The following is a 14226-nucleotide window of genomic DNA, read 5'->3' on the forward strand; positions in this document are numbered from 1 at the left end:
GGTGAATTTCAGTCAATTGGCAACATGGAGGAAAAAACAAAAACCGACCGGTTGCAGGTTGGGAGCAGATTTGGACTGGGTCTGGGTTTCCAGAACTTCTCACTTGCTCTATGCACTGTGTACATTTCCTGTGACATTTTTATCTTGACATGCTGAGTGCTGGCAGACTGGTACAGCATATTCAGCCAAATTATGTTACCCCGCAGGAATGTCTAAACACTTTGTAGATTATTTATCTACAACATTGCTGTCAAAGAGGAACTCCAGTGAAAATAATGTAATAAAAAAAAGTGCTTCATTTTTACAATAATCCTATACAATAAAATCTCTGTGTCGCTGCGTCCAGCTGTCCCTGTTTTTTTGCTACTGAGCTTGTGCGCAGTAATGGACAGCTGGACGGGACCAGGGAACGAGCGGGGCGGGCGGCAGCAGAAAAAAGACCTAGAGCCCGTTTTTAAACGGGCTTGGGTCTACTAGTTATGTATAAATGATTTAGTCAGTGTTTGCCCATTGTAAAATCTTTCCTCTCCCCGATTTGCATTCTGACATTTATCACATGGTGACATTTTTACTGCTGGCAGGTGATGTCAGTGGAAGGAGATGCTGCTCGTTTTTGGAAACAGCTGTAAATAGCTATTGGCAGTTGGAAATAGCTGTAAATAGTTATTTCCCACAATGCAATGAGGTTTACAGAAAGGAAACGGTCAGGACCATGGTCCTGACATCACACTGTGGGAGGGGTTTCACCACAATATCAGCCATACAGACCACCCCCCCCCCCCCCCCCCCCCCCCCCCCGTTGATCCGTTTGAGAAAAGATAAAGATTTCTCATGGGAAAGGGAGTATCAGCTACTGATTAGGATGAAGTTCAATTCTTGGTTACAGTTTCTCTTTAACCTCCTTGCCGGTTATCCCGAGCTCAGCTCAGGGTAACCTGCGCAGGAGGATTTCTCAGGCCTTGCATAATTTTTTTTTCCTACACACAGCTAGCACTTTGCTAGCTGCGTGTAATACGCGATCGCCGCCGCTACCCGCTGCGCCGCCCCCTCTCCCCCCCCGCCCCAGACCCCTGCGCAGCCTGGCTAATCAGTGGCAGGCAGCGCTGAGGGGCGGATCGGGATTCCCAGTGACGTCCCGACGTCGGTGACGTCATCCCACCCCGTCGCCATAGCGACCGAGGAAGCCCTGCAGGAAATCCCGTTCTCAACGGGATTTCCTGTTTACTCTGATCGCCGAAGGCGATCAGAGTGGGTGAGGGGATGCCGCCGCTCAGCGGCTATCATGTAGCAAACCCTGGGCTCACTACACGATTTTAAAAAAAATGAAAATTAAAAAAAAGTTATGCGCTGTCTCCTTGCCGGCGTTAATTAGACCGGCAAGGAGGTTAAGGCTGAACTAGCTTTGACTAACTATAAATAGTTTTTCAAGTTTAAAAAAGCCCATAAACACTCGCAACTTAGGTCACTTAAAACAACTGTTTTGCTACCTATTACAACAGTGTGCAGGTGTCCCACAACAGCAGCTTCACACCCCCGCACGTCCTCCCACTTTCCTCTCCATACAGCAGAACACACTGATTGCCAGAAGGCAGAACAGCGTTTCTCTACAGACAAAGGCCGGCCAAAGTGATGAAGTACAATCCACTGGATTTTGTCTTACCATAAGGCTGCTTTCACAGTAAGGACGTTACAGGCGCACGTTAGTGCAGCCTGTAACGCTCCCCAACGCACAGCAATATAACTGCAATGGGTTGTTCACACAGTGCCCACGTTGCGTTACATTGTAACGCTGCACGTCAATCTTAGTGTGCAGCATGCTATAGCGTTAGAGCGGCTTTGCCGCATTAGTCTGCTTGCACAGGCGCAGTGATTAGCCACATGGCTAATTAATATTCACTGCACTGTGCTGACGTCACTGGCAGGACCACGTGATGCGGAGTGTTCCGCTCACGTGGTCTCCACTTAACGCGGCTCTTTGCTAACGTCCTCTGCCACCACCACGCGTTGCGTTAGGTGCACGTTATGCGACCTTAAGAAGTTGCGTCTTAGTGTGTAAGTAACCTAAAATGGAAAAAAAATAAAAAACCACTAAAAACATTCCACATAACTAAAGGTGGCCAAACACTTATCGATTTTCACATTTGATTCCTTACAAATTTGATTCATCTGCTGGGAATCGATTCCCCAATATGTCAGTTCGCTCAATTTTTGCTTGATTTTGACTAAAAATCGATTCCAAGTATCGATCGGACAGGGTGGAAGATTTAAAACAATCGGGGGCAGGGCAAGAAGATTGGCAGATCGATGGCTTATAGCTTTGCACTGCATTGAACAGAACAACTCTGCATTTCGATCCTTTTTCAATAGATTCCCTGCTGAAATGTATTGGAAATTGATGTGCAGTGTGTGGTACGAAAAGATTCTTTCTGAATCGATTCTTTTTAAGAAAATAAATGATTGCTTTGCAACATTGAGAGATTCGGTAGAAGATACAGTGCACAGGACCGTGACGGAGTGCTGTACCCAAAGTTAAATGTCCATACTTGTATCAAAAAGAGAAAGTGGGTACGCACATCCAATGCAAAAGGATAATTTATTTCACCATAAAAATGGAACAAAAATGGCTACAGTACCATTGACAGAAGAGGAGTACAAGTCAGTTAAGGGGTGAAATAAATTATCCTTTTGCATTGGATGTGCGTACCCACTTTCTCTTTTTGATGCACGCTTTGCAACATTGGGTGGAAATCTGTAAGTGTATGGCCAGCTTGAGAATGGACTACTAATAATACATGGATAGTTCAATAGATGCTGATAGATGTTCCTTAAGGCTTCTTGCACACAGGGACATTACAGGCGCATGTTAATGCAGCCTGTAACGCTCCCCCAACACACAGCAATGTAACACAAGTGGGCTGTTCACACTGCCCACGTTGCGTTACATTGTAACGCAGCAAAGTGCTGCATGCTGTGCGTTCTAGGCGGCTAAGCCGCGTTAGACTGTTTGCACATGCTCAGTCATGTTGGGGAGGAGGGGAGAGCGGCCGGGCACATGGCTAATTAATATTCACTGCACTCAGTGACGTGCAGTGTTTACTTCCTGGAGCGGCCGCTCTGTGCGGCGATTGGCCGGGCGGGACCACGTGATGCCGCATGCGTCCAAGAGTACGCATCACGGACGCCAGAGTGAGCTGCACAACGCGGCTCACTCAGACGTCCACACCAGAGAGCACCAGGTGTTGCGTTAGGTGCACGTTATGTGCCCTATAACGTCCCCTAAACGCAACATTCTGGTGTGTAACTAGCCTAAAGAAAACCCGAGGTAAGAGATATAGGGATGGTTCAGACAGACGCTTGCGGAGCGTTTACCGCAAGCGTTCGGAACGTCACTGAGCTTTTGCGCATGTTTACACGAACGCGGCGTTCGGGTCACGATTTCCGTTAGTGTTCGAGCTGCCCCTGGAAGCGACATGTAGCTTCCAACCACGACGGCTAATGTCCCCCTAGGGGAAGAAAAACGCGACAGCATCGGAATGCGGCACGAAGGCTACTGAAAGCCTGACCGCGCAGCCGGCGCAACGCCCCCAAACGCGACGCCACGCAGACGTCCGTCTGAACCAGCCCATATGGAGGCTAGCCTTATTTATTTCCTTTTAAACAATGCAAATTCACTATTCTGCTGATCCTCTGTCTCTAATGTGTTTAGCCATAGTCCCTTAACAAGCATGCAGATCAGATGTTTCTGGCAAAATCGAACTAGATTAGCTCCATGCTTGTTTCAGGTGTGTGATTCAGACACTACTGATGCAAGAATAACCAACAGGATAGCCAGGCAACTGGTAGGAAATAAATGTGGCAGCCTCCATATCACTCTCAATTCAGGTTCCATTTAAAGGCTGCCTCTCAATAGTGATGGTCAAATAGATGCAAATAACTGAGTTGATGTAAATTTTTACGCAACTTTATGCAGCTTGAAAATTAACCAATCAAATCCTGCTGAGGTAAAATTCGATTGGTTCATTTTCAAGCTGCATACATTTGCATCAACTCAAAGTTATTTACATCTACTTGACCATCACTACCTCTCAATAAGCACAGAAGTACAAGTCATCATTGCTCATCAGATGTTATAGAACTACAATTCCCAACATGCACTGCCAAGGTGGACACTTTACCTTTGTTAAACTTGAACACTTTACGTAGCTGGCAATCCCAGCCAGAACTGCCTCCACCACCGCAGCATAGATCTGAGACAGCACAATGCTGAATGAAGGAGAGATGACACAAATTATAACATGCAATTCCACTACGCTAGTACAAAGACGCTGGGCCTGATTCACAAAGGGGTGATAACCCAGATATCACGCCTAAAAGACTTTAGGCGTGATAACCTTTGCACTAGCAGAGTTATCACCGCTTTGTGCTGCTGATCACGCGAAGCTCCCGCGCGCAATGTCCCATAGGGTTTAATGGGCGCTGCGCGATTGTGCGCGCGGGAGCTGCGCGAGTTTCTTTTGATCACACCTAAACTGAGTTTAGGCGTGATAAAGGGATTTTCACTGGCGTGCAAACAGTTTGCACTGCTTTGTGAATCAGGCCCACTGTGTGCAAAAAGATTATTTATGTGGATAACATTGTCAATCTCATGAATGATCTGCACATCCGTACTAAGGTGTAATGCTGGGAATACACGGACAGTTTATGCGCCGGTATCAAGCCAGCGGCTCGATGCCGACACGTCACCGCTCGTCTGCATGTGCGGATCAATTCCAGCTCGTCCCCGCGGGCGCTGCTAATCAGCCGCTCGCTTCTTACCATTGTTCTCCCCACCGGTATCAAGCGCAGTATCAATCCGGCGGGGTATCGGACAGGTTGAATATTATCAATCGAGCCATCAGTGGCTCAATTGATAATATAAAACGTGCCGTGTATGAACTCTTCTGCTCTGTGTTTGTTTAGGCCAGGCATGGGCAAACTTGGCCCTCCAGCTGTTTAGGAACTACAAGCCCCACAATGCATTGCAGGAGTCTGACAGCCACAGACATGACTCAAAGGCAAACGCATTGTGGGATTTGTAGTTCCATAACAGCTGGAGGGCCAAGTTTGCCCATGCCAGGTTTAGGCGGATCAATCTGTCTAATTAGTCAAGTTAATTTTATCTCTAGCTGCGAATAGGCTGCAGGAGCTCTGTCTAGGCCAGGCAGGAGAAAACTTGGCCCTCCAGCTGTTAAGGAACTACAAATCCCACAATGCATTTGCCTTTATGAGTCATGACTGTGGCTGTCAGACTCCTGCAATGCATTGTGGGATTTGTAGTTCCTCAACAGCTGGAGGGCCAAGTTTGCCCATGCCTGGTCTCTGCAGTTCTTCCCATACAGTGAAAACTGAAACTTAACCTGAACTCAAAATGTAATAATCCGCACCACCTTCATACATGTATCTTCATTTATTGGTAAAAGAGACAGACCTATAAAAAGAACTGTAGGGCAAAACAGTCCGCTGTTTCGGGCTTGTTGTGCCCTACAGTTCTTTTTATATGTCTGTCTCTTTTACCAATAAATGAAGATACATGTATGAAGGTGGTGCGGATTACTACATTTTGATATTATTGGATCCTGTGGTGTCCGGGATTTTTTTCCAGCACACTTGCCATTCCTGATTGGATGGTTGGCCAGTGAGTGCGACTCCATACATAGAACTCAACCTGAACTCAGACATTCCTCTCTGCTCTAAAATATAAGCAACAGCATAATAACGTTTAAAGAAAAAAAACATTTCTTTATTGCAGCCGATACAAAATTCTGCAATAAATCTGCAGTGTGTTTACGTCCTGCTTTCATGGAAGCAGAGAAAGGGTTAACATCAAGTGATTACATATTAGCAGTGTCTGCCAAAGGCTGACGAATTTCTGTGTTGACACGGCTGAGAGATCAAATTACACTTGTGATTACTTACAGATGAGGGGAAATTACACAGGCTCTTTTCTCTAAATACATACAGGCTGCATTTCTGTATGCTCCCTTGTGTCCTGTGCAAGAGTTCTGGTCCACTTTAAAGCACCATGAATACCATTATTGAGGTCATTAGGTTTACCACAAAGCGGATGCCCGTCACCGGTTCATTCCTGTCTTTCAAAATGTCTCTAATATGGAAATTCACTTTAAGTAATTAGACTGAAAATTCACTTACATTTGTTCATTTTTTCTTTGTACTTCATTGTCATTTCCTATTGAAAAGCACACAGCAGATTAATATCCGCTCTCCTCCAGCAGGGACAGGAAATAACACAATTACTGTATGCGCATTGTCAGACATCTAACAGATATAAACAGCACACACAGAAATACCTCTAATGGAACACCACCAAATACTGTACTTTCCAAAACGGCTTCATATTCCTCAGATCAATAGACGGTGTCTTAAAAACTGCTTTGAAGCTATCAGTGCCCTTTATTATTACTTACTGTATATACTAGAGTATAAGTCTAGCAATTTAGGTCTGATTCACTTTATAAAAGTATAGGGGTTGGACTTACACACGAGTCATGGGCAATACTGAGCACACTGAGTAATGTGTACAGTATGACATTCCCATTTGCAGCAATTTACCCTGCGGTAAGTGATACTTTGAGGAAAGGAAGTGCCAAGAATATACTGGTCTGTAAGTCCTGGCAGCAACAATTAACAAGAAAACAGCCCGGGGGGGGGGGGGGGGGGGGGAGTGAATAATTGCTGCACTTGTCGACCTGGAGGAGGAATTGGCTGCACTTCAGGGATAAGAGGGGTTAATGGCTGCAATACTGTATGCAGTGCAGTAATTAACCCCTCCTGAGCCCCAAGTGCAGCCATTAACATTGCTGGGTAGACTTATATTTAAGTCAATAAAAAAAATCCAGCTTAAGGGGGTTGAAGATTGCCGTTGACTTATACACGAGGTCGACTTGTATTCAAGTATAGGGTATAACAAGCAAAGCAAAAAGGGAGTGAGAAAAAACAGCCTGACAGCCGCTTAAGGGGTCTCCCTGCTTCACCAGTGGCCAAAGGCAAGTAAAATCAATGCCGCTCTCGATCGGGAGCAGATCAGACATACCAGAAATTATAAGTTCGACCTGTCGGTCTGATGGGAAATTGCATTGGGTGTACCAGCCTTAAAGCCATCAAAACACCATATAAAAAAAAAAAAAAAAAAACCTCCCATAAAGCCTTTGTAATTACCGACAGGGGTCACGGTCATGTACGCCGCAATGCATGCTGGGAGATTAAGTCCGGGAGCTGCGAGTACAGAGCTGTATGCCTATCTCCCGGAATACATCCCAGCGTGCACGAGTGTGACCCCTGCTGGGAACTATTAAAGCCTGTTGAAGCTGACAGTTGGGAGAAAAAAAAATGGAGGATCCCAAACGGCAGAGCCGGGACAAGGTCCTCCAGCACCCAAGGCTGAGACCCCAAAGTGCGCCACTCCATCCCTCCCACCCCAGTAGTCACACACTGATTGCTATTAGACTAAGAGGTGCCCCAGGGCCCCCAACACCTTAATCTCTAGTTATCTGGCTTACAGTCACTGCCATGTATCCCCTTTTCTTATTTCTCTCTGCTTCAAACACAATAGGAGAATGATAGTGAGTAGTGTGCCCCCTCCTAAACTGCGCCCTGATGCTGGAGCCTCTCTTGCCTCTGCCTCAAGGGCAGGGAGACAGAGGAGCAGCACCCCTTAAGCTCCCCCAATGGCACACGCCTTACGCATATCTATAATGGGGAAGTTTATTCCTTTTTTTAAACAGTGGTCAGATTGCTTTACCTGTGACCCGGATCTCACAGTCGTCATTAATGCTGAGAACCACCAGAGGGAGCAACTCTAAATCCACATTTGGAAAGCAATGACAAAAATGTGACCAGGCCATCTAATAACATGCAAAAATCAGGTCAAAGAGTAAAGCAACAGTAATCAATAAAAAAGGCATGCTGTGGGCACAACTGTACATCTGCCAGACTGCTACCCAGAAGAATAAATTCAGTTTCAGGAGCTTCAAGAACGTTTTTGGAGGTTTAGATTCCAACGTGTCTGCAAGCCAGGCTTTCTGAGGCCAGAACAGCGACCCACCTGGCAACCAGAGGCAATATAAATAACACTAATCACATAGAACATAATGACAGGCAGTCAGCGCAGACACCTAGACTTACCCAAGTAGGGGACGTGAGTGCTTCCGAAGAAGAAAGTCCTAGCACAGGCCAAGGGGCCCTTAGGAGACACACACTGAGCAACCTGTAAACAGAACCCGGATTGGTTATAATAATACTCTTTAAATCACATGTCAAACAATGTCTTTAAATGATGAACATAACCCTGGAAATGTGGAACCTACGGCTGCAGCCGTGCTCAGACACTATGGGCCATGCAGCCATAGGTCTCTGCTGCAGTGCCATTTGCTACATTTAAATTGCACATGTATAGCGCTTATGGGCGGCAGACATGGCACTGGAGTGCTCCACAAGTGTGCAGTTCAGCCTTCCATCTGAAAGAGGCCTGACAGATGATCATTGCAAAAGAATCTCAACTCAAATAGTTTGTTTCAAAGCTCTGACTTTTTATTCCTGCCATCTTGCCTTTTGAGATTCATTTCTCTCACTTCCCCTCTGGGTGACACCCGGGACTCACATTCCATAGATTCCTATTAGATTTCACCAAAAAAAGGATAAGGCCCAGTTCACACTGGCACAGATGAAAAACTAAACAGTGTAAAAACTGATCCGTGGAACAGATCTGTTTTTAAGTGGCATGAGTCTTCCATCTGTGACCCTACATTCTGTTAGCGTGCGGTCAATGCGACAGACGCGCCCATACTGAAAGACACTGCAGAGACAAACTTGCAATCTGTTCAAAGGAACAGACCAAAGGGATCGGTTATAAAGGAGCATTGTGAACGGATGCTGTCGATTATCATAGAATGTGTTCACCTCCGTTAGGATTTGGTCCAGACCGGGCCTAACAGAGATACTAACTACAATAATGGGCTCCCTGGAGGAGGGTTCACTGTATCTAATATCCAAGGCTTCCAAAAATAAAAATACAGGTGAAATTCGAAAAATCAGAATACCGCACAAAAGTAAATTTTTTTTTTTTAAGTAATTCAACTTGTAAGGTGAAACTAATCTATGAAATAGACACATTATATGCAAAGCGAGATATTCCAAGCCTTTATTTGTTATAATGTTTAGGATTATGTCTTACAGTTTATGAGAGCCCCAAAATCACAATCTGAGACCATTAGAATATTGTGAAAATTTTCAATAGTCTAGGCTCAAAGTATCAGACTCTAATCAGCTAATTCATCCAAAACTCCTGCAAAGAGGTCCTATTTCATACATTAGTTTAACCTTTTAAGTAGAATGACTGAAATAAACACAAATTTTTTGAGTTTCACCTGTAAATGAAGATAGTTTACAAACATTCCATAAAATCACGTTTCTGCTTTCTATGCAGAGGACTCTAACATTCTGGGCCTGAGCCGAGTTGTGGAAGTTGCTTCAGCTCCATTTATACTGTTTCACAGCACCACACTAGGTGAGCGGGCCTGGCATATGTCACGGTATGCTGCTTCTCCCTTACCACGTGTTTGGCAGTGCCTCCTGCTGGGCCCGTGTTCCTCACCAGGTGACCTTCGGACGGGAATATAAAGCTGCCAGGTTTCAGGTTCTCTCTGGTGGAGTGGCTTCCGAACAGGACGAAGGGCTGTCTGTAAGGGCTGGAGGAGAAGGAGAGCGCTGGATGAGATGCCACATACAGGTCCTCTTGCGAACAGGGGCCGCTGTACACAAGCTAGATTCTCAGCAAGGGCGGTTGTTATCGGGTGCCTCGGCCACGTATCCTCTAGCGTGTGTACTCAGCTTTAGCTTTAGGGCTGCTTCACATTTGGCGCTTCCCCGCCGCTTGCCCGCGATTGGGTCCGCGATCGCGATTCGGCAGGTGAAAGCTCGCAATTTGTGCTTGTGATTCCCATTCAATAGAACAAGAATCACAGTGTGATCGTTCTTGAAATGCTGCATGCAGCCTGTTTGTGATTGGTCGAAAGGATCCATAAGGATTAGCAGCAGCGCATTGCTTATTGCCGGCGATCAGCAAATCGTGTGAGCAAATCAGTGTGAGCCAGCCCAGCAGGTTAAGTGCATAAATCAGACAATAATACCTGTTATCAGTAATATGGCTGGACAGCATCCCGTGACTGAAATAACTTCTGAAGGGCTGCAGAAATACAAACAAAATCATATCATATGCATTTCTTATTATGCCATTAAATGTTAAAAAAAAACTTTTTCCTATTGCAATGTATAATGCACAACAATTTCTTAAAACTTCCAAGACAAGACAAACTTTAATTCCTTGCTATGGCGACAGTAAGCAGTTTTGTAGATAAAATATCCCAGAGATCGTCTGTACTGTTCTGCACAGACATTACAGAGCAACTGTGGTGTAGACAACAAAACAATAAAATTGCTTTTTTTTGTACAATATTTATAGATTAGTCAGGGTTTGCCCAATGTTAAATCTTTCCTCTCCCCGATTTACATTCTGAAATCTATCACTTGATTGGCAGTTGAAAAAAAGCCGTTATTTCCCACAATGCAACAAGGTTCACAGACAGCACACTGTCAGGACCATGGTGATGACATCACACTGTGGGAGGGGTTTCACCACAATATCAGCCATACAGACCACCCTGATAATCTATTCGAGAAAAGTGCAAGATTTATCGCATGAAAAGGGGGTATCAGCTACTGATTGGAATGTTGAAAAGTTCAATCCTTGCTTAACCACCCTGGCGTTCTGATAAGATCGCCAGGGAGGCTGCGGGAGGGTTTTTTTTAAATTAAAAAAAAACTATTTCATGCAGCCAACTGAAAGTTGGCTGCATGAAAGCCCACTAGAGGGCGCTCCGGAGGCGTTCTTCCGATCGCCTCCGGCGCCCATAATAAACAAGGAAGGCCGCAATGAGCGGCCTTCCTTGTTTTGCTTACACCGTCGCCATAGCGACGAGCGGAGTGACGTCATGGACGTCAGCCGACGTCCTGACGTCAGCCGCCTCCGATCCAGCCCTTAGCGCTGGCCGGAACTATTTGTTCCGGCTGCGCAGGGCTCAGGCGGCTGGGGGGACCCTCTTTCGCCGCTGCTCGCGGCGGATCGCCGCTCTGATCGGGCAGCACACGCGGCTGGCAAAGTGCCGGCTGCGTGTGCTGCTCTTTATTTGGTGCAAATCGGCCCAGCAGGGCCTGAGCGGCAGCCTCCGGCGGTAATGGACGAGCTGAGCTCGTCCATACCGCCAGGATGGTTAAAGTTCTTTAAAGGACCACTATCTCAAAAAATTTAAACAATTTAGAATACGTGAGAACACAAATAAAAAGTACATTTCTCCCAGAGTAAAATGTGCTATAAACCACTTTTCTCCTATGTTGCTGTCACTTACAGTAGGTAGTAAAAATCTGACAGAACTGACTAGGTTTTGGACTAGCCGATCTCTTCATGGGGGATTCTCAGGGTTTTCTTTATTTTCAAAAGCACATTCTGGACGGCAGTTGCTGAGACCAAAGCCAGAATAGTGTACTAACAGGTGGAGTGGGCCGCCTGCATCTTTGTATAGATCTTTCCAGGGAGTGCTGTTGCAAAGAATAAATACTGAGAATTTCCCCATGAAGAGATGGACTAGTCAAAAGCCTTTCAGTTCCACCAGATTTCTACTAACTACTTAAGTGACAGCTGCATAGCAGAAAAGTAATTTATGGCTCATTTTACTCTGGAAGAAACCCATTTCTTATCAGTAGGTGTTAACATGTACTTTAAACTTTACCATTTTTTTGCGGTAATCGTCCTTTAAGCTCATATTACATGTATCCTTGGCAACACCAAGAATGTCCAATGAAATGCCTACCTGAACACACACACACACACACACACACACACACACACACACACACACACACACACACACACACACACACACACACACACACACACACACACACACACACACACACACACACACACACACACACACACACACACACACACACACACACACACACCAGCCACTATTAAGACTTTATTATTAAAATGTATTTATAAAGCACTAGTGTATTACAACCTTTTGGCAGAGGTGCCCGACTTATCTTGCACATATAATTCAGGGCAGAGGTGCCCCGGCTGGCTATACCCCCCCCCCCCCCCCCCCATATGCAGAATAGTGCAGGGATTGCTTTGATATTTACCTATTAAGGGCGCTGAATCAGGTCTCATCTTCCACCACAGACCAGTCATGTATGCGGACTTCCTCCTTTAGGTCCCGATTCCGTCATATCATGTGATCAGAACCTGAAGGAGGAAGTCTGCATACAGCGCTGGTCTGTGATGGAAGAAGGGACTCGAGGAGGCAGACGTACAAAGAGACATATAAAACGGACCCGGAAAAGGTTAAATGATAAATTAGACTGATTGGTGGTGGTTTTCAGTCCAGACATTGTGACAGGTGCATCCCACCGTATGAAGAGCCCGCCTTGCCCCGTACCTCGCCTGCCTGGGACTCCGACAGCTCCAGCAGGAAGGGGATTTCTGTCTCAAAGTTTGACAGGAAGCTGCTCCACTGATGCTGCAATGCGATTAAATCCTAGAACAAAACAGATTCACGTCAGCAATCCACTTACACAGAGAACACAAGGGAGGTGAGCAATATGAGACTTGCACACAAACATCACTTTAAAGAGGAACTGCAGCAAAAATAATTTAATAAGAAAGTGCTTTATTATTACAATAATTATGTATAAATGATTTAGTCAGTGTTTGCCCATTGTAAAATCTTTCCTCTCCCTGATTTACATTCTGACATTTATCACATGGTGACATTTTTACTGCTGGCAGGTGACGTCAGGGGAAGGAGATGCTGCTTGCTTTTTTGGCAGCTGGAAACAGCCGTTATTTCCCACAATAAAACAAGGCTCATAGACCGGAAACTGTCATGACCTTGGTCCTGATATCACACTGTGGGAGGGGTTTTACCACAATATCAGCCATATAGATGTCCCTGATGATCTATTCAAGAAAAATACTGATTGGAATGAAGTTCAATCCTTAGTTAAAGGGTTGCCATGCCAGCTCTGCACAGACACGGCACACTAATCAGTGAAGAACTGTCCCATGACTGTTTAATATTGTGGGGGGGGGGGAGGGGGTAGCTCTTGTCAAAATGCAATTGTTATGCATATCCCCCATGATGAATTACCATCACCTCCTACCCCACTAGCCATTCTGTGTAAACTAGAATCCCAAGAGGTCAAGATAAAACATAGCTCATTATCTCAGGTAAGTCTATCTTGTCCCATCTAAAACTCTGACTTGTTCTCCCCCCAGGCAGGGAGTGCGACGCCTCATATTGCCCCCACCAGCAGCAGTCAGCTCAGAAGGCAGGACTGGAGAACCATCTTCCAGCATCTCTTACTGAGTTTTCCCCTCCTGTAGGCAAAAGCATTGTACACACACAGAGGCCCAGTGCACACCAAAAACCTCTAGCAGATCTGCAAAACTCTAGAGGTTTTTGGAGCAGATTTCAGAGCGATTCTAGGCATGTATAGAGAGGTTTTCTAAACCTGCCTAACGTTTTTTTGAGCGTTTTTGTGTAGCAGATTACAAATATTGTTACAGTAAAGCTGTTACTGAACAGCTACAACAAAAACGCCTGGAAAACCGCTCTGATCTAGCTTTTTTTCAGAGCTTTTTTCCACTTTAACAGTGAGGCAGAAACGCCTCAGAAATGTAAAAAATGCTGCAGCCCCCGAGTTTGCGTTTGTGGAAAAAACGACCCGCTCTGGTGTGCACCATCCCATTCACTTTCGTTAGCCAAGCGGTTTTCCCCCTGCAAGCTTTTTTAAAAAACAATCTGGTGTGCACCAGCCCTCAATGTTACCCTAAAGCGATCATTAATCAATTGTTATAGTGACACTGCAAGGAACATGCACTGTACACACATGCTGTTTGGCTAAAGCCTAACAGCTAGCGCTACAAGGGGGCCAATGGGACAACTCACAAGGGGGTACAATGGGCTCATCGAAACTGTGGGGAAGCTGCAAATGCACCAGAGTTAATAGGAAGGTGTACAAGCTAAACATATATGTGCATGTACCGCCCAACATAAGTCTAAGGCAACCAGGACTGCAGGAAGAGGCGCTGGAAACAGAAGTGATGCC

At 45.6% G+C, this 14226-nt stretch overlaps 1 protein-coding gene across 1 annotated transcript in view; it reads right to left on the bottom strand.

Moving 5' to 3' along the window:
* The window catches only part of DNAAF9 (dynein axonemal assembly factor 9), a 157060-nt gene that overhangs the window by 95745 nt on the left and 47089 nt on the right, over window positions 1–14226 (bottom strand). Inside the window, exons 8-13 of the mRNA XM_068274655.1 lie at window positions 12555–12653; window positions 10185–10240; window positions 9608–9743; window positions 8182–8263; window positions 6190–6226; window positions 4176–4263 (exon numbers count right to left, since the gene is read on the bottom strand). Coding sequence (XP_068130756.1) covers window positions 4176–4263; window positions 6190–6226; window positions 8182–8263; window positions 9608–9743; window positions 10185–10240; window positions 12555–12653 — 498 coding nt within the window. The remainder of the gene's footprint in view (window positions 1–4175; window positions 4264–6189; window positions 6227–8181; window positions 8264–9607; window positions 9744–10184; window positions 10241–12554; window positions 12654–14226) is intronic.

Source organism: Hyperolius riggenbachi, chromosome 1, assembly GCF_040937935.1.
Source record: "Hyperolius riggenbachi isolate aHypRig1 chromosome 1, aHypRig1.pri, whole genome shotgun sequence".
NCBI lineage: Eukaryota > Metazoa > Chordata > Amphibia > Anura > Hyperoliidae > Hyperolius > Hyperolius riggenbachi.